The sequence below is a fragment of the Ahaetulla prasina genome, chromosome 10 (assembly GCF_028640845.1).
Source record: "Ahaetulla prasina isolate Xishuangbanna chromosome 10, ASM2864084v1, whole genome shotgun sequence".
Lineage (NCBI taxonomy): Eukaryota > Metazoa > Chordata > Lepidosauria > Squamata > Colubridae > Ahaetulla > Ahaetulla prasina.
The window spans coordinates 7,510,879-7,535,960 of NC_080548.1; the positions used below are offsets into that span (position 1 = coordinate 7,510,879).

Below are 25,082 nucleotides of genomic sequence, written 5' to 3' on the forward strand. Positions count from 1 at the left end.
ACTGTGTCTATAGCAAACAGTGGGCTTGCACTTGTGGCTATGGCCATGATGGCAAACCTATGGCCCACGTGCCAGAAGTGGCACACAGCGCCCTTTCTGATGGCATGGGAGCCATTGCCCCAGTTCAGCTCCACTGCACATGCGCGCACGCCTCCTGCCAGCCAGCTGGTCTTTAGGTCTCTGCTGTGCTTGCACGGGGTGCGTGCGGGGGGGGGGTACGCATGCATGAGTGGGGGAGGCTGCAGAGGATGGTGCACGCATGTGTGGGGGAAGGGGCGCATCCATGGGTGCTGCACACACATTGCATTTTGGGGGTTTGGGCACACATGCATCCATTCACAGATATGCAAGCATGCTTTCGGCACTCGGTCCGGAAAAGGTGAGCGATCACTGGACTATGGTGTTCACCTAATGACTGGGGTGTTTCCTTATTGACCGGGGTGTTTGTACTTATGACCGTGGCATTGTAAAATTGGGTCAGTCACCAACCTGTTTTATGAGAGTCCCATGACATACGACCATAATGGGCAGGTTCCATTACCATTGTATGTTGAGGACTATAAAAAAAAATAGCCAGTATTCTTTTGTGAATCAATCTTCCATTCAGGTAGTCCTTGACTTACAGCAGTTCATTCAGTGACTGCTCAAAGTTACGACGGCACTGAAAAAAGTGACTTATGACCATTTTTCACACTTATGACCGTTGCAGCATCCCCACGGCCACATGAACAAAATTCAAACGCCGGGCAACTGATTCCTATTTATGACAGTTGCAGGATCCTGGGGTCATGTGATCAGTTTGTGCGACCTTCTGACAAGCAAAGTCAATGGGGAAGCCAGATTCATTTAACAATCAGATTATTAATATTAACAACTGCAGTGATTCACTTAACAACAGTGGCAAGAAAAGTTGTAAAACTCACTTGTGTCACTGAGCAACATACATTTTGGGCTCAGTTGTGATCATAAGTCGAGGACTACTTATACAGTATTATTAGTCTACGAAAGAAATCTTTATATAGAACTACTGAAGGGGTTTGGGAAATGCTTTTTCGAAACTAAAAAGGTTTGTCAGCTGTGGAAGCTTGAGGAAAAAATTATGTGCCCAAGCGGGGGAAAAAAACCCTCCTCAGTATGAAGAAACAATTATAATCTTGGTGACTTGTCTTGCATTATTTTGTTCTGGTTCTGGTAGGCATTTTATGGCTCAGCTGCTGTTTGAAAAGAAATTTATTTGGAGCCCTATTAGACTCGTTCATTTGAGATGTTTCGAAAAGGTTGTAATTATGTTCAGAAAAGCTAAGAAAAGAAATAGGGCAAAATCATAAATAGAGAGGTGGGGAATAATAAGAATCCATGCTAATTCAGCTAGATAATAATACTGGAGAAGATTTTGGGATATTAACAAACAATTTTTTTTAAAAAAACCTTTGAACTATTGTGGCTGCATGGAAGAAAGAACAGAGAAGGCTGCTATTTTTTCATATATAGAAATTCTATTAAAAGTTTTAAAAGGAACATAAAATGTAACAAAAACTTACATAGAATAAAGAAAGAAAAAGAGAAAAAAAGGAAAAAGTACAGAGAGAAAAGATAAAAAGAAATAGAAAAAAGCTTCCAATTTCCTTTGCGGGAAATATAAGTATGATTGCAAAGGTATCTTACTGTGTAAAAACCCTCACTTTTTCTATTATGTATTTTTTTTCTAATCATCAAAACCACAAGTTTTGTTCCATCTTGAAAGTTTGGAATGGATATAAAGTAAGATTGGCTCCCAAAATTCCTTTATATTTGTGGGCCAGAAAATAATTTCTATAAAAAAGGCCAAGAGGCATTTTTAGAACAGAAATGATAACGACACAAACTTGGTTGATGTATTCTGATTTACTGATTTTCTCTGAAGGAAAACCTTAACTTGATTTTTAAGTTGTATAAATTCCTGTTGAAAATGAATATGGAGGCAGATATAGGAGAGGATTAGGCTGAGCTGAAGGAGGGGTCAAGTATGCCATCAGTCTCAAATCCCTTCGTACCCACAAGAGATCTAAGTCCAGCACATCTTAAATTCCATTGACTCTTATCTATCACCAATTCGCTTTGACTGTTAGTAATTCAGATTCTTGTTGATAGCGTTAGCATGTAATAAACTTGGACTTATTTGGGCTGCCTTGCTTCCTGATTCATTGCACCTGATAGATGAATTTGTTAAAGATGTGTAAGATCAAATAGGTGAGAAAATTTGGTTATAGCACAACACTTGATCAATAGGAGTATATGTTGGGTAAAGACTGAAATTTATATTGAATTATAACTTTAAAAGAAAATTTTGAAAAAATGATGTACCACTGGCATTTAGCACCTGATAAATTGTCAGCGTTGTATAAGGATGTGTCAAATGTATGTTGGAAAGATAAACGGTCTGAAGGGTGTTTTTATCTGGTGGACATATAAGAAAGTTAAGACTCAATGGAATCAGATGTGTATTTTAACTCAGAGAATTCTTAATTGGAATGTACAATGAAGCAGAGACTTTTCTTTTAGGTTTGATGGACAAATAGCTTGAAAAATGTCAGAATATTCATGATTGGGAAGATTTGGTAACAAAGTCATCCAATGAATAGGCATAGCAACTAACTCAGTCAATTGGGAGTTGAGACAGACTGGAGCCAGGGCGTGTCTTAGTCTGCAGCTTCAGATTCTGTGCAGAGAAACGAAACTGAAACCAGTGTCTGTGTGAACTTGTCTGCTGATCTGAGCTGAAATGAAACTGTGAATCTGCTGTTGGTATTGTAAACTTACTTCATGTATTATTCTTGTATATAAAGAAGTTAATGAATCCTGCTGGATCAGTTTATCTGTGTGTGCTTCTAGATTTGATTTTTGCAAGAAACTCTGACAAAAAATATATAACTTTGTTTTTAAATATGACAAGAGCGCAAGGCTTCTGTGTATGCACAGCTGGAAAGACTCCCACATATCCACAATGCAAGAATGGATGGTGAAAATGAATGGAGTTTGGGTGGAGATGGTGAAATCGACTCTTGATTAAAGAAAAGACTTTATCCAGCTTCGTTTCTACTTGCAAACTACCTTGGAATTGAAATAAATGAAATTGTCACCTTGGGTTTTAACAATTAGACTTGTTTACAATGATAGAAATGCTGTTTGTTATAGTTTATTCTAGTTCAAAGAGTTGTTGATTTTTAGATTTCTGTCGATACTGAAGAAAGTCAGAAGTTATTTTTTTTCTATTACTTCCCCCCCCCCTTTTTGTTTGCATTTCTTGTTTTTGCTTTTTCCTTACCTCTTCCTTTTTTCCATTTATTTATTTTTTCTGTGCCTTTTTGTATTTTATTCTTTTTTTAAAAAAAATCTGAAAGGGGTTTCCAGACAGCCATAAATGTGGATATTTTTTTTTTTTTAAATTTATATCCCACCCTTCTCCGAAGACTCAGGGCGGCTTACATTGTGTTAAGCAATAGTCTCATCCATTTGTATATTATATACAAAGTCAACTTTTATTGCCCCCAACAATCTGGGTCCTCATTTTACTTTTTCTCATTGTCTTTTCTTTATTCAAGGAAGTCAATCTTGGCAAGTTCCCTCATCTTCACCAACCAGTCCTGTATTGTGGGTTGTGTTGAACTTTTCCACTTTTGAACATATTGTAATCTCGTTACAGTTGTCATATATAAAAACTGAATTTTGTCTGTCCATTAATCCCAAAAGAAAAATATCTGGTTTTATTCGTCCTCAAAAGGATTATAATTAGGCCCTAATCATCCATCTGGTCCAGCCGCCTTTCCTGCTTACCCTTTTTAATAGCTTTTGAAATTTCTTGTTATAGTTCATCATTTGCCTTTGTAATTCTGTAATCCTTGGTAGATTTTGTTTTCTGAGATATTCCTCTCTTTTTTCCCCCACTGAAATATCATGCCCTCTGTATAAATTAGACTAATATTGATAAAATATTTTTGTATATCCACATCAGTTGTTAGTTTACCCTCTGGTAATTTCAATATGATTTTCTTTTTGTAATTTATAAGTTGGCCATTTAAATGGTTTATTAGCAAATTCAAAACCAATTTGTTTCACATAATTCAATTTTGTTCCCATTTTTCTTATTGTCAACATAGATAGTTGTTGCTGTAAAACCTTAATTTGTTGAGAATACTTGTGTTCCCAGAGAAGTCTTTAATTCTTCTTTTCTTTTAATCTCAGCCAAGAATAGAGGAAGCTTTTTACTATCTGATGTATATTTTTCAGGTGTCTTTTCTGCAGCTAGTGCTTTTTACAACAGACATTTATTCATCACAGCAAGTGGCACCCCCTACAGTAACTGCAAAATATAGAGGAGACTGCTTTAAAAAAAATCAGAAAATCCAGGGCTTTATACTAGAGAGAAGAATTGGGGGGTTGGGGGAAGAGAAATGCAGAATTACAATGGTAAACCAGTTCCATATTGTAGAGGAACACTAGAACCGTTAGTAGAATTGTTAAGAGAAATAAAAATTATAATAATAAACATTATTTTAAATTAATAAATAATTTAAATTTTTATAATTAGAACTGTTAAGACTATTTTTTTTGTTGTTTTTTTTTGGTTTTTTTTAATTTGCATTTATATCCCGCCCTTCTCCGAAGACTCAGGGCGGCTTACACTATGTTAGCAATAGTCTTCATCCTATTTGTATATTTATATACAAAGTCAACTTATTGCCCCCAACAATCTGGGTGCTCATTTTACCTACCTTATAAAGGATGGAAGGCTGAGTCAACCTTGGGCCTGGTGGGACTAGAACCTGCAGTAACTGCAGGCAGCTGTGTTAATAACAGACTGTCTTACCAGTCTGAGCCACAGAGGCCCTTTGTAGTGCCAATAAGAGACAAGAAACATACGTCATACATTGAATGACATAAACTAGTAGTTGGCACTGTGTACAGGATATGGGCTACAGAGTACTAAATCCAAATAGGAGATTGCACAGAAGGTTGTGGAAAATAGGTGGGCTAAGGTCCTGTGGGATTTCTAGATCCAGACAGACAGGTGGGTACTAGCCAATCAACCAGACATCATAGTAGTAGATAAAGACCAGAAGACAGCAATGGTAATAGCTGTAGCAGAGCCAAGCAAAAGCAACATCAGGAAGAAGATGCATGAGGGCCTGAAGGAGGAACTGGAGCTGATGTGGAAGGTCAAAACCAAAGTGGCCCCAGTGGTGGTAGGAGCATTTGGGCTACTGGGAGTTCAGGAGAACCTCTAAGATTCTGTGCAGTTCGTAGAACCCCCAAATCCCACTCTTGGCTGGCCCTGCTCACTCCGCCCCTCCCCTCCCAAGACTCCCCACGTGGCCTGTTTTGGATGCAGGTAAGTGCAAGGCATGCGTAGAGACTCTGGGAGGGTGAAAAACAGGCCTACTGGAAGTTCGGGAAGGCTGGAAATGGGCCCGTTTTTGGCCTCCAGAGGGTCTCTGAAGCCCGAGGAGGGCAAAAAGCCCACCCCATGGTGCAGGAGGCCGACTAGGCCATGCCCACCATAGCCATGCCCACACAGCAACCGGGCAGAAACCCCCTTGCTAAAATTTTTGAAGCCCATCCCTGCTTTGGAGCTGTGACTCCTAAGCTAGGAGAGGGACTCCAACAGATCCCCAGAAGGATATCTGAGCTTTCTGTCCAGGAGAGTGCAATGCTAGGAGCAGCTAAGATACTGTGCGGAAGCCTCAAACTTCCAAGCCTCTAGTAGAGCAGAGGTCCCGAACCCCCAGTCTGTGGCATGCCAGAAACCAGGCCATGCAAACAAGCAAAGCCCGGTCCTTGGAATGCAGGCAGCATGCGAAATCACCCCCTGCTCGCTCTGTGGAAAAACCTTTCTCCACAGAACCGGTCCCTGGTGCCCAAAAGTAGAGGACCTGAGATCGAGGAAGACACAGAATACCCATAAGGGTAAGAAGGATTTTTTTCCCCCTGTATGATCAAAACATTCTTCTTTTTTATTTTATCTTGGTTGTATTTACAGTAGTCAGAGGTTCTGGCTGCAACAGCAATTTCCAAGCTCCAGATAAAGGCTGAAGTAAAGATAACTCTCCCCAAAGTTCCTGAATGTGTTTGTAACAGAAGTGACACTGAAATAGGTGTGTGTGTGTGTGTGTTTGTTGTCATATGCCTGACAAAATCCCAACCATCACCTGCTTAATATAGGATGAGGCAGGTATGAGAATCTTTCCTCTCCCCCCGCCCCATTGGAGTGGGGATAAAATTAAGGAGAAAATCCACAATGCCTTGAAGAGGTTGGGATGGAGGCCTGTCCATCTGGGTTTTCCAGCATAAAAGTACGATGAGCTGCAGGGTAGTAGCCGTGAAAACACACAAATCAGAAATATGGGACATCTTGAGAGGTCTCATTGTGCAGAGTTTCTTTAGGATTTTGTCTTGGTCATGGAGGAATTTAGAGTGTTTTATTTTGTTTAAGTACTTTCAAATCAGTTTTGACTCTCGGCAACCACCTGGGCCAGTCCCTGCAGTTTTCTGGCAACAACATTTTCAGAAGTGGTTTGGTTTGGCTTTCTTCTTAAGGCTGAAAGTGGCCCAAGTCACCCAGCTGGCTTCATGTGTAAGGTGGGACTAGTTCCCGCATATCTAGCCCAATGTCTCTGTGGCTCAAACTGCTAATGCAGTCTGTTATTAACAGCAGCTGCCTGCAATTACTGCAGGTTCTAGTTCCACCAGGCCCAAGGTTGACTCAGCCTTTCATCCTTTATAAGATAGGTAAAATGAGGACCCAGATTGTTGGGGGCAATAAGTTGACTTTGTATATAAATATACAAATAGGATGAAGACTATTGCTAACATAGTGTAAGCCGCCCTGAGTCTTCGGAGAAGGGCGGGATATAAATGCGAATTAAAAAAAATGTCCAATACCTGATTCTCAAATTAAGTATTAGTCAAGTATTTCCCATGATATCTCTGAATACTATATAGGTTGTCCTCGACTTACAACGGTTCATTTATGATGGTCCAAAGTTACAGCAGCACTGAAAAAAGTGACTTGTGACCATTTTTCACACTTCGGACTGTTGTGGTCTCATGATCAAAATTCAGATGCCTGGCAACTAACTCGTATTTATGATGGTTGCAATGTCTCAGGGTCATGTGATCCCCTTTTTGCAACCTTCTTGCAAGCAAAGTCAATGAGGAAGCCAGTTTCATTTAACAACCATGTTACTAACTTAACAACTGCTGTGATTCACTTAACAACTGTGGCACAAAAAGTCATAAAATGGGGCAGTTCCCTTAACAAATGTTTCACTTAGCAACAAAAATTTTGGGCTCGTAAGTCGAGGACTATCTGTACTAAATATGCTTGGGACTCAATAGAACTCTTCTGATCCCTTAATTGTGTCAATTGATCCATTTTAATATTCTCGTGACACGTCTCCACTTGAGTCAGTTAAGGATGTCTGGGAAAAGGGCCAGATTCTCTCAGAAACCTTGCCAAACAGGTAATTTTCATACAACACAGTCAACTTGATGATTGATTGATTGATTGAATGAATGAATAGATTGAATCAGCCCAATTTCTTGTTCATAATGAGCTGATTAATCCAATGTTAATAGTTGCCAGGTTTGGCATGCTAAAGTATTTTCAGTGTACAGCAGTCCTTGAGGCTACTCTACCTTAATACAGTATCAGAGTGAAGAATCCAAGGCCTTCGGCCTGGTAAGGCCTCCCAAACACTTCATTGCAGCCCAGTGGTGAAATCCTCTGTGGGTTGCTACCAGTTTGCTTGCCCGCACATGTGCAGTGTGCACCAGATGCATGCTGTGTGAGAGCACATGCACAGTGCATGCCAAATGCACTCTTTGCGCAGAAAAATGAGTTGTTTGAAGGTAAGTAGAACAGTGAGGGGAACAGCTATGCCGCATGATTTAGATTTGCTAGAAAGCAGGATTTCCTGCTTTCTAGCAAATATAAATTGTGCGGCACAGCTGATCATTGGAAATACTGGTTCGGACCAACTGGTAGCTTTCTTTAGTACCGGTTCAGCGAATTTTATCACTATCAGTTCACCTGAACTAGTGCAAACTGGTAGGATTTCACCACTGTTGCAACCTCTATTCATTTTCCCATTATGTGCCTTTTAGCAAATGGCTAAACCTTAGCAGACTGCTTTTCCACCTTCTAATATCTCATTTTAATTTTCAGTTGTAGATGGATTAATTCACAGTTCCCTTATAGCTCCCCAGCTCCAATTTGGTGACTTCAGAGAAACCCCAAATTGCATTGCTAAAACTTGCTGATTTTCAGCTGCCCAGCTCAGCAATCTTTCTTGGGGAGAAGAGGCGCACAAGGTCCCAAATTAGTGGCAATAATATATTTTGTGGCAATGTCTGTTAGAATTCAGTTGGAAGAAAGAGAATGGAGAAGGATTTGGGTTCAAGCAATATCCAGAAAGAATTGTTATAAGGAACACTTAATTAGCAATAGCACTTAGTCTTATATACCATCCCATAGCTCCTTACAGCACTCTCTGGGCAGTTTACAATGTCAGCATATTGACCCAACGGTCTGGGTCCTCTTTTTACCAACCTTGGAAGTATGGAAGGCTCAGTCAACTTTGAGCCAGTCAAGACAAACTCCAGGCTGTGGGCAGAATTAGCCTGCAATAGCGTTGCTTCCAACACTGTATCACCAGGGCTCTTGGCAATTACAGTAATCTTCCAGCTCTACCCCAATCTTCTTGCAATTCCATTTGGGAAGTTCAGCACCATGGACAGGGTAATAGACGGCCCAATTGAAAGGTAACTGGGGAGATGAGTAAATAATCTGATATATTTTTTTAAAAAAAAAATGCTTAAGATGATGGGATGTTGTCTGGCTCCATCTCAAAGGGACTCCCCCTCACCTTCACAGCCCACTGAATTGGCAGATTCAAAATATCTGCAGCTTATAGGCACAGCGGGAACTGAATGATATCATAGATCTTATCCAGAGGTTTTGTAACTGACATAGTACATGAGAATAAAGATTGAATATACGTGATACTAAGCATCCAGGGATTTTACTTCCAAACTGAGCTTTCAAATCTGTCTAAGCTATAGCCATTTTTTTCCATGACAGCAAAAGAATTAAGAAATCTCTTTTGGCATTTATATATATTCTTGTTGCAGGTAGCAGTTTTGCTGTTGAACAGCATAACCCTATAAAAGATAGGCGCCTCCAAATTATAGGTTTTGCAGATAGTTGCAAAGAATACCATGGCCTGCAAGAAGAACCAGCCACCAATCCAGGACCAAATGAAGGCTGATTTTCTTGCGAGGCAAAACCCCCCTGCAAAGAAAGCCTCGTGTTCTTTAGGGCAAGTGGTTGATTAGAAGACACAGTACTGCTCGGCAAGGTTGAGGGAAGTAGAAGAAAAGCAAGGCAGGTGAATGGAGAGGATCACAGAGATGATGAGAATGTCTTTTGAAAGAACTGTGAGTTATTATTGAAGGTTGGTCCTTGCAGTCACTGGGTGTCAAGTATAATTCCATGGTATCGTATCCAAACAGATCAAGTTGGTTTGTTGCTTTAGATAGAAATTCTGTTTTTATCTATTTTTTTTAATTTATTGTTTTAGAGAGCCAGTTTGATATAGTGGGTAAGGCTCCAGGCTAGAAGCCAGAAGGCTCTGCATTCTAGTCCTGCCTCTTTCAAATGCCAATTCTTTCAGCCCAATCCACCTCCCACCTTCCCAGCCTCCCCTCTTCCCCCCTCCCTCCCTCTCCCACACACACACACACCCCGGACTTCCCGGAACAAAATACAAGGTATTAAATCTAACAATCATAAACTAAATTATGCTAACTATCTGTAAACTCCCATCCTCCCCTAGAACCTTAACTCTCCTTTTACAAAGAAAAAACATAAACATAATTCTTGTAAACTGTTCATTCAAAAGCTATTCGGTATTTCTTAGTCTGGCATTTATTTTGAATATAGTCAATCCATCTTCTCCATTCCAATATGTATCTTTCTTGTGAGCAGTCTTTCAGGAATGCTGAGATTTTCGCCATCTCTGCTAAATTTGCAACTTTTAATATCCATTCTTCAATCGTAGGCAAATGTTCCTTCTTCCAGTATTGCGCAACCAATAGTCTGGCTGCTGATATTAAATTTAAAATCAATTTAGTCTCTATTTTTGTACAATCTATAATTATACCCAATAAAAACAATTGTAGAGTAAATTTTATCTTCTTTTTCAAAATATTTTGTATAATCCACCAAATTCTTATCCAAAATGGCTTAATTTTTTTACAAGTCCACCATATATGAAAATAAGTAGCATCATCCCCATCACATCTCCAACATTTAGCTTGCAAGTTCGGGTACATACACGCTAGTTTTTTAGGATCTAAATGCCATCTGTAAAACATTTTATAAAAATTTTCTCTTAAATTTTGTGCTTGTGTAAATTTAACATTTCTAACCCAAATTTTCTCCCAAGTTTCCATCATTATAGGTTCTTGAATATTTTGTGCCCATTTTATCATGCAATCCTTAACTAATTCCATTTCTGAATCTATTTCTAACAATACATTATACAATCTTTTAATATGCGATTGACTTTGATCTCTAATTTGTTTTACCAAATTTTCTTTTTTTTTTTTTTTTTTTTTTTTCCCAAAAAGTTTTTATTGGTCAAAAAAGGTTTATACAAATACATATCAGGTATGGTAAATTTTCATTTTTCTTATACAAGATAAGAATTTTACTCAAAATTTTAAACACATACAACAGCCATATGGCAAGCAGGTGATACGAAGTAGCTAAGTTTATCAATCTTACATACGCAATAAAGAAGGGTCAAGAATAATCAGAATATCATACAAAGGAGAATAAGGAAAACCAACACAATACCAAATATCATTGTCACTTCCTAGTTTTGGATCTCAGAACTCTGGGTTCAGCCTGACCCAACTCCAGGGCCGCAACAGCGGCAGCCGCCTCCTCCCCATGGTCTATAACCTCCCCTTCTTCAACTCCTGGGTCATCTAATTCCAGGAGGGCTTTGTGTTCCTCCACGTAGGCCGCAGCCTCCGCAATTGTACTAATTTTTTTCGTAATGCCCTCCCGGAAAATCATCAATCCCTCTGGCATCAGCCATCTGAAGCCCACTCCCTTCTGGTACAATTTGCTTGACAAAAGTAATATTTCTTTCTCATTTCACGTACCTGTCTGGGAATCTGCCTCAGAATGGCTATCTCCCTGCCCCTATAAGTCAGTGCCCCACTCCTATGTTTTCTAAGAATTTCATCTCGTCTCTCTTCTCACAAATTTGACATGAACCTCTCTAGGAACTGCATGCGTGCGTGCATATTTTGAATTAACTCTATAAGCTCGATCCACATCCCAATTCATAAAGTCAACACCTCTCCCAAGAAATTCTCCCAACAGTTTAGTCACAACATCTCTCAAGTCTTCTTGGTCCACTTCTTCCAGATTTTGAAACCTAAGGAAATAAGACATTTTATCCATCTGTAGTCCAAGCACAGCATTGCCTGTCGTCTCCTCTCTTTTCTGCACTGCCCGCATCTCTCCCTCCAGACCTTCCACTTTCTGCTTGTTTTCTGCTGAGACTTGTTGAGTGTCCTTTAAATCCTTTTGGATAGTCACAATTTCTGCTCTTATTTCATCCAGTTTCTTGTCCATATTAGATAACTTTTCCAAAATTCTCTCCATTTCTCCAGCAGTTGGTCTCTGACCTTTTGCCATTTAAAAAATTTTTTTAAAATCCTCAGGCAAGCACAGTATCCTTGTAATTTCCTCCGGATCCACCAGGGGGCACTCACAGGAGCAACGAGTCCAGAGTACAGTTAGTCAACCAGGAAGCCGAAGGGAAGTGATGTCATCAAGATTCTCATAGTGAAGGCGGAAGCTGGGCGCCACCATTGTTCCCCAGAGGAGGGGCCTCAAACCCTCCCTCCTAAATTTCTCCATCACCTCTTCTCTCCAGAGCTCCACAAAACCGGTAATCTTGTTATTTTAAGTTCTCCTCTCTCCAGTGATTCGTGCTCCTTCCAGTCGCAGGGAGAGAAACCCCCGCACTCCGGGCACTCCACTCACATTTGCCGATATCTCCTTCCCTTCTCCCTTCCTCAATTCTTCTCCGTTCCCTGTTCGCCACCAGGCTGCTGCAATTATAAATCCAAAGCCCCGGTGTCACCGGGCACAGCGGCCCAGGCGACGACCAAAGTAATGGCCGCGGCCTGAGGCCTCCGAACCCCTCCGAGCCTAGGACGCGCCAGCATCGGTCCCTCCAGTCCTGTATGTCGGCTGGGAGACCCCTGGCGAGCCGTCCGTGCGGCAGGTGTCCTTTTCGGAACACCTGGCCCCTAAGGGCCTCGGAGGCGGCCGGATTCGGACACTGGAGGCAGGAGAGGCACCTCCAGATGTCCGTTGCCGCCGGATACCGGAAGTCATCTCTTTACCAAATTTTCTTGATTTTGCATGATACCAATTCAATAGAGGTTCTAATGTTAAAATAAACAATAATGGTGACAAAGGGCATCCTTGCCTTGTTCCTTTTTCAATTCTAAAAACTTCTTTTAAACTACCATTAACTATTATTTGAGCTATTTGTCTCTGATATACTGCCCTAATTGATTGTATAAAACATTCCCCAAACTGCATCTTTTCTATTACTCGAAATAAAAATTCCCAGTTCAATCGATCAAAAGCCTTCTCTGCATCCAAGAAAAAAAAAGCTGCAGGGACCTGGTTGTTTCTCTCCAAATATTCTAGTAAATTTACAATTTGTCTAACATTATTTCTCTTTTGTCTCCCTTCTATAAATCCTGATTGATCATTATGAATCTTTTGTTATATAACCAACATTAATCTATTGGCTAGTATTTTAGCAAAGATCTTATAATCAACATTCAAAAGTGATATTGGCCTATAATTTTCTGGGCTTCTGTGTATTTTGATGTAGGTTATATGGGTGCATTGGTCCAGGGATGGCTTCTGAATTTTTTTAAAAAAACAGTTCTATGCCTATTTATTTATTTAGTTTTAGGCACTGCCCAACTCCCAAGCAACTCTTACCAACTTGTATTATCGATATTCTTGGCAGGCCTACTATTCCCCAAATAAGCATTTCTGCAGGTTACCTGTGTAATATATAAATGAACTAACTAGTCTGTCATTCCCTTAGCATTCCCTTAATGGCAGCATGACTCACAGTTTGAAGGGCACTATTGTTCAGTGTATGATCAATGGAGATGAGTCACCATTCAGAAAGCTGGAGGAGATGCCATGTCAGATTAGTCTACTGGCCTCTCTTGTGGTCTTTTTGTTGTTTTGATGTTTGCTTTAGGATCAACAAAAATGTTCTTGCTGTTCCATAGTGCTGTTTGCTTTAGTGCTATAAAAGGTAGGTGAACCTGATTCACTGCCAGCAGGTCCCTTCTTGACCTTCAAACCCATTGAAAGTCTTACCTGCTGTGATGTTCTAGCTGGACATTTCTCAAAAATGTTCCTCACAGGACTGTAGATCAAACCAGGGAAAGAAACAAGAACATGAATTTTGGACATGAGGAATTATGCTTGAAGGTTTACATGACCATAATTATTATTTTATGCAAAACAAAGTTTCTGTCTATTCTGTAGGTCAGCGATCCTCAATTTGGAATTGCCAGGCAAATTCAGCTACAGTGAAAGTCATCTGCATCCACTTTCTCCAACAATGTCAGATTGAGACAAAGGATTTTCATTTTTGTTGACCACGCTTATTGGTAGAAGGAGGTCAAATAGCTTCTGGATGTCTCTTGAATGGGTCAAATTGTGGAATGATATTGTGAAAGCAGCTTTATGTAACAAGACATTGAAAAAGTGTGGGGATTTTTTGTTTAAAAAAATTTAATTAACTGGGATGTTAATATCCTTATTCATAAATTATGATTGAATAACGTTATATGAAAGCCTGGATTGACCACAGCCAAGATAATCAAGTTCTAAATAGTTCATACTGTAGGTCTGCAAATAATCTGGAGCCAATGAGACCTGTGTTGTTAAAGACATAACAGTTGTCAAGATTTTATTGCAATCATCACTGACAGACTAAAATGTCTCTGTTACTTGTCAGGCCAAGTCAGGATTACAGGAATTCTACTTTATTGTTATAGGGTGTGATAAAAGAAACTTGAAAGCCCACCAGTGTTTCTTCAAGTCCAGTCCCCCTCTTATGCCAGACAAAGTCAAGCTGGGGCTATTTTGAGTTTTATCTCATGTTTTCCCAGAACTGAATTATTGTTTTTTTCCTTAATGGTTTATACATTCTTTCTTCAAGGTTATCACCACATTCCCGTCCAAAAGATATGGATGGACCATTTAATATGGGATATTTTTGCCATCTTCTTGAGAGTTAGCAGTGAGCTTGCCAAACCTTGGTCTGCTTTACCATGATTTATTGAAATGGCTGTTCAGAAACCATGGTTCACAAATAACAATTCGGTAGGGACTGTCACATGATGGTTTCATATGAACCTGGATCCTAAGAAGTTGAAACAGAAGGAGGATATTTTGCTGATGTTAAGAATGCAATAGTTATCATTTTTTAGATTAGAAAACTGTTAAATTAGACAGATTTAAATCTGGGTTAATCCCTCTATCTTGAGTAGTCAGCTGCCTCTTCTGTAGCTCCCACTCCTAATTTATGCAGGATTATCTTCAAGTTTTAGTTTTAGGAGAAGTTTGTCATGTACCACTGAGTCAAAAGCTTTACAGAAGTCTATGTAAATTGCATCTATTGTTTTGCCTTGATCAAGATTTGTAGTCCATATGTTTTTGCAGTGAAGAAGTTATAAGTTACATGATAATCTTTTTCTGAAACCAAATTGTTTATTAGAGTAGTTTCATGATTTCTGTCCCTTTCAATAGATCAGCGTTTCTCAACTTTGGCAACTTTGAGTAGATTTCAACATGCTGGCTGGGAAGTTCTGGGATTGAAGTCCACTCATTTAAAAGTCCTTGTGGTTGAGAATAACTGCAGTAGGTAGATGTTATAGGTACTCCTCAACTTATGATTAATGACTGTTTGAGGTTATGATGGACAACCCCAAAAGGTACCGTACTTGTGATCTGGTTCCAAAGTTCCAACAGCTGCTCCCTCCTTGCAGTCATATGACTGCATTTTCGGCACTTGGCCTGCATTTACGGACCCTCAGCAGGGTCCTGTAGTGACACTTTATGACAATTTATGATATTTTTGTTGAAAACCAGTGTTTCCTGCCAGGTTTTAGCAAAAGCACCACACCCCATAGAGAAGAATGGGTTGACTTAACAACTACAGCAGTTATCTAATTACCATGGATACACTTTACAATCATGTTGATTTTTTAATGACCGCCACAAAAAAGGTTGTAAAATCTGGGCAGTCATGTGATGATCTCTTTATAACCAATACAACTGCAATGGGCAGGGCTCCATTGTGTTTGTTAAATGAGGACTATCTCTACTATAAAGGTGGAAGGATTTTCTTGGGCTGGTTTTTTTTTTTATTATTCCTTTGAAATTACAACCAGCAAGGGCTTCTGAACCTGCTCTTTCTCTTTCATGGGAAAGTGAGGAAGGTTCCCCTTCTGCCTGCAAATTGGAGAACAGTGGTCCAAAGCTAAATTCATGTGGTGGTATGAAGCCTGGATTCCCAGGAGGGAGGGGCTGCTGTCCAGAGAGCAAAGAGGCAGTAGAGCTTAGAAAGTTTGGTCAGCAGGAAGAAGATTAAAATATATACTCCCTAGCAGTCCCCAACTGCAGTTATGCAAATAGTTGCTTTAATCTGGCAAGATTCTGTTTGTAGGTAAAGAGGAATAAAGGAAATTATTCTTAAGTAACTCCATGTGTTATTCTTGGTTCTTGGGGCCTGACAATCCAGGAGCGAAGGAATAAATAAAAGGGTTTCCTTCCACCAGAATTCCACATTTTATTTCTCTTCATCCACTTTCTTGATTCATAGAGTCAGATGAGATTTCATAAATTGAAGGGGTCTAAATCTGTCCTTGATGTCTCTCTCTGGGTGGTATCTGGCCTTTCAAATCTGCGGCCCACGCCCTTTCTCTGGGCAGTAGGAGCTCTGCCAGATCTCTTTCCTGCCCCTGGGGATTGACCTGCTGGAGGATGCAGGCACACAAATTAGTATTAGTGATGGGCAGACAAAGCACGAGGCTGGTTTTGCAAAAAGGACAGAAAGAAGAAATGGGTTGGGAGAAGGGGGGGGCAAGAGGAGGAAGAGTTGTCATGGTGACCTGTGAATGAGACACCATGGCGCATGTGAAGTGTTGATTAGGAAAGAAATTGAGTGCTGAAAGGAGCTAAAATGATATTACCAATTGCTTTTTTGCTTTTGTAAGGCTATACTGCTTTCTTTCTTCCACAGGTGTTCCTCACTGAACGGCCTGTGAGGTCTTGTGTCTTTGGAAATCAGCCAAAAATGTTCAACTTCACCTGCTAAATTTTTAACAAAATAATGCTCAGGAATGAGTCTGTATGTGTGCAAAAGAAGGGCCATGGGGAATCAATCAAACTGGCCAGATCTCCCAAGGAACAGATTTTTAATTCTAAGCCAGGTAGTGCAATGCATGCCAAATATGGAATGTAAATCTCAAAGTAGGTTTGTTAGTGTTAGAAGGGTGCCAACAGTCATGGAATGGATGCTTTGATTGGTGGAAGATTGACAAGATTGTGCCCTTGCAAACCATAGGACCCACTGCTTGAGAGAATGCATTGCTTGGGAAGGAAAGGTAGCAATGCACAGTTGAGTTCTAGATAATTGATGGTTCTAATTTTCTACTTTTTAAATTGCTGTAATCTAAAGTGGAAATTTGTATACGCCTTCAATTCAGTTTTTGACTCCTGACATGTCTCTGCGGTTTTCTTGGCAAGATTTTACAAGTGGTTTGCCACTGCCTCCTTCCCAGGGTTGAAAAAGAGGGACAAGATCACCCAGCTGGCTTTGTATCCAAGGTGGGATTACAACTCCCATCTCCTTGTTTCTACCCTGATACCTTAACCATTACACAAATTGGCTCTCGAAATACATTGTAAGTTGAATTAAATATCTTTGGATAGATCATTACTTCTTAAAATATTAGACCTTAAAGTAAGTTGAAGTCACAGAAAGTGGTCACACTGAACTGGCTCTCCAAGTTATCCCAGTAGAATCTTTAAAAGATCAAAATGTTTAAAAAATGGCAAAATCAGATTTTATTTTATTATCCAATTTCTATGCTGCCCATTTCACCTAAGCAATTCTGGGCCTTTTAAAAACAGTTATGTGTTTCTATTCCTTGTAGCATTAAAATTTGAAGGCAGAATGTGACTGATATATCAGATATCTGGCTTTTGGGACTTTGCATGCCTTTTGCAGCTGTAGATTCATGTTAACAAATTGGCAAACATAGACTTCCTTCTACGTTTATGAAATCTTCTGTGTGTGTATGTGTGTCTATTTAGCACAATTGTTTGCATGAATTAGTCTCATTTGGAATTTGTTTGATATCGAACCCTGTGATTAATGGAATGATTCTTAGAGCCATCTAGTGAGCATTTGACAAGATGCAATTTCATTTGGCAATTTTCTCCTGCCTAAAAATTAGCCGTTGTTTCTGCTGCTACAAAGGGTGTATTTGCTGACTTGGACAAGGCTCCTTAATTCAAGGTTCCCACTTTATGTAAATTATAACCTTAGAAGCTGAGTTAATACTTCAAAAATAAGTTCTGAATTGGATACACAGCTCATGCCCTGTCTAGCATTGCACTTGTTCTAGAGGCCAATGGAAGTATGTTATTCTTAGCATGTTTTTTTTATTTCAGTCTTTTTGGAACATTGGTTCAGATCAGTGAATTTGGAGCATGAGATGGCATGGGGACCAGAAATGCCTTTGGAACTGCTCTTTTATCAAATGCTGGTGTACATTCTTCTTCAAACCCTTGTTCTGCAGAGCAAAGTACATTTTGGGGGGATTGTCAGTCTTGCGAGATAGTCTAGGAGCAAAAGCACATCCAGAAGTACTAATTCTACCTTAATTGTAAGGTTACATCAGTATTTCTGAACCTTGATGACTTGAAGAAGTGTGGATTTCAAGTCCCAGAATTCCACAGCCAGCATGTTTTCCACACTTCTTCAAGTCCATAACTCTTCAGGGTGCCAAAGTTGAGATACGCTGGTTTCATTAACAAAATCTTGCAAGTCTGAAAATCTCTCTGTCTCCCATCACTTTTACAGTCCAAGAAACTAGTGAGGGTCCCTCCTGAGGCATTTTCTCCACCCTCATACCTTCTGTGGGCTCAGCTGCCTATTATCTGATAGATACTTAGCTTCAGCTCTTCCTCCTGTCTCCCAAGGTCATTCTCATATACCATTAAGGGGATTGACCAACTGGGGTTCCTATCACCTTTGCCAAAGGAAAAGATCCTAATGCTAATAAGTCTAATGCTTGATATCTGAACAATAAAACTGAAGCACAGAGGGGGCATTTCCTTTCCTGTCTGACCAGGAGGATATTAGTTCCTGTGCAGCTCTGCAAATTAGACCCAGGAGCAGGAGAAAGGCTTGAGCAGAGACAGATTTATTGCTCCGAATTCATTGTTGTGAATTCTGAAGTTGGCTCTTTGTATGGGAAGATCGAGTTGTCTTTGGCATGTTGGACTACCCACCAGGCATGGCAAGATCAGTCTTGGCTTTCCAGAAAATTAAACGTGCATCAAGGAACAAAATGCTATTAAATCAGTTGCTTTGGATGGGTCTCCCACATCAAGTAGGAATTAAGCTATATGCAAGTGGCAGATGGGTGGACGTAAGCAGCAGGGTTTCTCCTAACCCTTTTCTCTCACTCTTTATTCAGTAGACTTTGAGCTGTTGTTTTCTTGGCCTTGGGAGTCAGAGATACCTGTTCCATGTTTATATAATATTCGGTCTGGCCTGAGAATTGTGGCTTTGCCAATGTCAGCCTTTACCCTGTATTTTATAAAGCAACCTGACAGCAACAATTAGGAGCAGTCATATTTATGTCAGAGCCCCAAAGAACATTCTTCCTCCCTCCATAGGCATAAGAGAAGGTGTTTTTCTGTAGGCACCGCTGTGTGAAGACAGTGAGCTGTGAGCCCGGAGGAGCATGTACCGTATGAACCTTAAAAACTCAATCAATAGGCTTTGGAGTGGTATTGTTTTTTTGGGGGTGGTGGTGAGTAGGATGGTCTACTTGGGGGCATCCAGTACTTTGACCACCAGGAGGCAGTATGTGACCTGTTTTATTCTGATTAGTGATCAGAAAGAGTTTGCAACTTTGCTGGATCTTATGTCAGACCCATGGTCTTTTTTCATTCGATGCATTTTAATTTGCTACTTATGCAAACTGAGTAAGTTGCGCTTTACCTTACTTCAAGCTGCAATATAGGAATGATAATGATGAGTGACTTCTGTTGTTATTTTTATGGCAAAGTCTGTTCACTTTACAGTGTCAGGAAGTTTTTTTTTTCCAAACATCTCTTATAAACGGATTGTAATATACAACCCACATTTACCTGGTTCCTGGATTGATGACTTTCTGCGCTTAAAACGACAACTGGCCCGTCTCTTGTCTCTTTGTCATCATCACTTCTGATGGCAAGACATCTGTAAGGTCTTTCTGTTGGTTCTTCTCGGATGGTTAGATTTTACGTGGAAGAAATGGTCTCACAGATACCCAGATCCTATTCATGTCATATAATAAGGCACTAACGATGCATTGAATTGCATCTGGAAGCCAGCTGGCAAACTCTGCCACTCTCTCAGAAGTGGAGTTATCAGGCAAAATCAGGATTGAATTATTGCCATGAAGACAGCTGTACCTTCTGAATGGTCTTCACGATGAGCCCATGCAGAGTGAATTTCAGTAGCCTGGTTGTGAGGTGATAAGCACATGAATAAACATGAATAATGCCTCCTGTTGCAGGGAACACCTGAAACATTCGCCAAAGTCGGACTAAACCTTTCCTGGGCATCTACCAAGAGATATACTGTACGTCCAGGAGATTGCCAGATTGTAAATTTGGGGAGTGCAGCTTCATGTTAGAGAGAAAGCTGGAATTTTTCTAGAATTGGAGGACTTCAGAATCAAAGCAACTGTTATCTTGCTATGATTAATACCAAGCCCAAATGGTAACCATTCAGGCAACATTCTAAACTACAAAAAAGCACTAACCAAGGTTACAATTAATCAAACTTAGTATATAGTACAAATACAGCTGTTAGGGTTGTAAGTAACTTGGCCAAGCTGGTAGTGTGAATCACAATAGCTGATCCTATGGCCTGCAGAAATACCATAGTCCGACAGTGGTCATTTGAAACTTTGTTCTAGAATGTAGGTCTTCCAATGCAGGGGTCTCCAACCTTGGTCCCTTTAAGATTTGTGGACTTCAACTCCCAGAGTTCCTCAGCCAGTTTTTCTGGCTGAGGGACTCTGGGAGTTGAAGTCCACAAGTCTTAAAGACACCAAGGTTGGAGATCTCTAGACTAAATTTTGAGAAACTTTCTGTGCTAGATTTATCACCTTTGTTGCTTTTGTCTGTACTCTTTCTAGCATCTCAATAGATCTGGAGACTAAATCATATGATGAATGATAGAGGGAACTAGATATGTCTCACCTAAGGCAGAGAAGGACTAAGGGTGACATGATAGCTGTCTTCCAACATTTGAAGGGCTGTCACAAACAAAAGGGGTTTGACCTATCCTCCAAAGCACCTGAGGTCAGGACAAGAAATAATAGGATGAAGATCATTAAAGAAAGATTCAACCTAGAATTAAGGAGAAATTTCCTGTCAGAGAAATGGCTTAGCTCCAGAAGTTGTGGGTATTCCCATCACTGCAGGTTTTCAAGAGACTGGACAGCCATTTGTATGGAACAGTATAGTCTCCTGCTTGAGCAAGTGGTTGGACTAAAAGATCTCCAAGGTCCTTTCCAATCCTATTATTGTATGTTCTTTATTCTAAATATCGTGGCTGACTTATGCACCTATTGTATTTATATTTCACTGAAGTGGTGGGAGTCTGTCCAAATCAAATCATAAACTAAAAACAACTGCATACAAGTATTTCATCAGATCAGGAGCAAAAACATTTTTAAAAAAGGTCATATGGAAGCCTGCAGAGACCATCAGCACTGATCCCTGGGTTCGGGAAGCCCAGGGGTGAGATGTTTCTATGGGTCCTGCTCCCAGGGGCAGCCAGTCCCCCAGCTTGCCACTGTTTCTGTCACAGTATTTGCTTTTCTCTCCTTCTGGGTCTAATCTGCTCAGCCTCCCAGTGGTAAAAACATGTAGTAGTGACTACCCATCCTTGCTTCATTGTTTGCTTGCAAACAGAAGACAGAAGATTTCTGGAGTTGTCCCTTACTGGGATACGGGCTTTGCAGATATCCAATAAGACTGTCTCTGTGTGCTAATCCTAAAGCAGACATAGCTGCCTAGGGGAACTATTCAGATTCAATCTCTGATGGCTTTCCAAAGAGAGAAGAAGGAGGGGAGGCAAATCAGTATTTCTGCTTCACTCAAAAGGGCTTATTTTCATTTGAGAACGCAGAAGACTGGAGGCCTTTGCATCCATCCAAAGGCTAGAGGTAAGCAGGAAAGAAACAAACCAGCATCAGCATGGATCTCCCCAGTGGTGGGATTCAAATAATTTAACAGCTGGTTCTCTGCCCTAATGATTTCTTCCAAAAAGCAGTTCACCAAACTGCTCAAAAAGTTAACAACCGGTTCTCCCAAAGTGGTGCGAACTGGCTGAATCCAACCACTGGATCTCCCTGAATGTATTGTAGGACAAGTCCTAACCTTCCCTGGCTGTGAGATGTTGCCCCTGGACTGCCTCACCCTCTAGTTATGTGATTTTCACCCCCCCAGATGGTGGCTTAAAGAAACTTCGAAGTAACATTCGTCGCAGCACCGAAACTGGGATTGCTGTGGAGATGAGAAACAGGGTCACCCGTCAAGGCAGCCGGGAGTCAACCGATGGAAGTACTAACAGCAACAGCTCTGATGGCACGTAAGTCCTGCTATTAATTAATGTAATCATTGAATAAAGAGTAGACGTTGCACAGAGAATATAAAAACAAGTTTTCCCATTTTTTAAAGGAAAATGTCCTGCTAATATTAGCTGATAGATAAGACCCCCCAAAACTGAAACGTCCTTCAGTTGCTTTATTGGCCCATCTCATTTGAAGGCAGGAAGAATGCTCTTGAACAAAATGTAGGTGGAGAAGGATCTCTTTTCTGCATGTTCTTTCAGGCTGTGTCTTCTTTTTCTCACACACTGTCTTTCTCACCCTTTCCTTCAGATTTATTTTCCCCACAACCAAGCTGGGAGTTGAAAGCCAGTTCAGTGACTTCCTAGATGGTCTTGGACCAGCGCAAATTGTAGGGCGACAAACACTGGCTACTCCACCAATGGGTGAGTGAACCTTTGGTGACCATCTCAGCCCTTTTGAGGTTCAGGGTCACTTGATGGAGGAGGATCTCATTTGGATCTTTCTTAATTGACAGCCTCCCTGGGTTCATGTTTTTTGAGGGACTGTGTAGGGTGCACATATATATACTGGGCCATAAATTGTGTTTTGCCCCCGTAGTTTAGAAATCATGGTTTATGGCTGAGCGTTTTTTGAACCTGTCTAATTGTGATTTACTTAGTAAAATCTTCTTCAGTGTAAGCGTGATTCCTGATGTCAGCTGGTTGAAGTCCACACATCTTCAGCTGCCAAGGTTGAGAAACGCTGGTTCCTACTATACATTTTTGTAGCTAATCCAGGGGTGAAATGCTCCCAGTTCGGACCAATTGCCCGATCTGGTAGCGATGGCGGCGGGTGGTTTGGAGAACCGGTAGCAAAAATCCCTGTCACCCCCCCCTCCCGTTCCAGCTGAGCCGCACAATCATTAGAGGTTTTTTTTTTACTTTTAAAAGCATTTTTTCTTCGGCCAAAAAAATGCTTTTAAAAATAAAAAAAAGCCTCTGATGATTGTGCAGCTCAGCTGGGATCATCAGAACCTTTTAAAAGCATGTTTTCTACAACCTCTTTGGCTGAAGAGGTTGTAAAAAAAAGCTTTTAAAAGGTTCTGGCGATCAGGCAACTCAGCTGGAATCGTCAGAACCCTTTAAAAGTTTTTTTCCCTCTGGCGATCCCAGATGAGTTGCCTGATCATTACAGGCTTTTAAAAGCATTTCTTACAACCATTTCGGCTGAAGAGGTTGTAGAAAAAATGCTTTAAAAAAAAAAAAAGTTGGTCACACCCACCCAGTCACATTACCCCCCACCAAGCCACACCCACAGAACTGGTAGTAACAAATTTTACATTTCACCCCTGAGCTAATCCCTAAGTATTGCATGAAATTCGTGACCATAAAGGCTATAAGTCATAATAGAATTTGTATAACAATAAGTCCTTGAAAATCTTCCTACTTAATATTTGAATAAATTTGATATGAGTCAGGTTTGGCCATCTGCAAATTTCAGAATTGGAGTGGGACTCAGGTTGTTAAAGTTGCTTCAGTATATGCACAATATTCTAGGACTATTTTTGATTCATCCTTCTATGTGAATAGATCAAGGTAAGTTGTAATTAATTTTCCATGTTAGTTTAAGGAGAGTGTAATTCGTTTTGATAAAAACTCATGGATAAAGAATCTGTGATTCCCCAGGTGCTATTGATTTTATTTATCTATTTCTATTTATGGGTTAAATTTATAGGATTTACATTTTTCTTACCCTTGGCCATGTTCCTTAGATTTCCTGGAAGGTACGATCTCCAGACAATTTCATGATTTCCATAACTTAAAAAGGTCTTGTAATATAGATCTACCACAAAACATTAAGACAGGGGTCTCCAACCTTGGCAACTTTAAGCCTGGCGGACTTCAACCCCAGAATTCCCCAGCCAGCAAAGCAAAGCAAAGCTGGCTGGGGAATTCTGGGAGTTGAAGTCCGCCAGGCTTAAAGTTGCCAAGGTTGGAGACCCCTGCATTAAGATGAGCCCAGACATCACAATCACACATGGAAATAGGGCAAGACGTTGGTGCGAAGAGCAAAAGGCTATTCTTTATTATATCAAAAAAATCCCACCGAATTTTGAAAGACCTTTTTCTCAGGGAGATAATATTACTCAAACAGCTTATTAAAGATGGATTCACACCAACTGTTTTGAGATTTCTAAAAAAAAAAGGATACTTTTTTTTCCTTTCATGCTGTTTCCCCCCCGCTTTATTTTGCACAATCACATGTGGACAGCACAAGGCTCTTGAGTTGTGACCATGCTGACTTTACTGCTGCTTCCTAGGTGATGTCCATGTTGCAATGATTGATCGGAATGGACAGCTAGAAGTGGAAGTGATAGAAGCCCGAGACCTCACACCCAAACTAGCAGCCAAATCTTTTCCTTGTAAGTAATTCCTTCCCGGATAAGACTGAATAGAGATAAGATGAAAAGCTGCCTGGAACAATTCTTGGTATTTACAGAAAGTTGTTTGTCTAGTTTATGTCTGTTCTTTAAAATATGTACGCTCGGTCAATTGACCTAGAAAGGGTCTAAGCAAATTAGCATGTTTTGTAGTAAATTCAAACTTTTTAAACACTCAGAAGCTAACCCAGTCAAAAGCAGGTGGCTTAGTTGCTTTTGATGGGGTGTTACCCAAAACAAGAAGTAGATTGAAAATTCCTTTCCTGCCAAAAGTGACTCACTTCTAGTCCTTTACACAGAGCAGGCAGGAGAAAGTGGCAGCGTAATTTGAAGATTTGAAGATCGCAATAGCAATAGTACTTAGACTTATATACCGTTTCACAGTGCTTTACAGCCCCCTCTAAATGGTTTACAGAGCCTCCAACAATCTGGGTCCTCATTTTACCGACCTCGGAAGGATGGAAGGCTGAGCCAACCTTGAGCCCCTCAGAATCAAACTCCTGGATATAAATGGAGTTCCCATTTTAATACACAGAAGTAACTGAAATCCTTTCCTAATGATTTGCAGGCTTTTCTACAATAAATCAGAAATGTTTGTATCTTTGTGTACCCACTTAACTATTGT

The 25,082-nt window shown here is 40.3% G+C and overlaps 1 protein-coding gene across 1 annotated transcript in view; it reads left to right on the forward strand.

The window, feature by feature from the left end:
• RIMS3 (regulating synaptic membrane exocytosis 3) overlaps positions 1-25,082 on the forward strand; it is an 89,501-nt gene that overhangs the window by 38,178 nt on the left and 26,241 nt on the right. Inside the window, exons 3-5 of the mRNA XM_058195769.1 lie at positions 21,914-22,055; positions 22,348-22,460; positions 24,338-24,439. Of these exons, the coding sequence (XP_058051752.1) occupies positions 21,914-22,055; positions 22,348-22,460; positions 24,338-24,439 (357 nt within the window). The remainder of the gene's footprint in view (positions 1-21,913; positions 22,056-22,347; positions 22,461-24,337; positions 24,440-25,082) is intronic.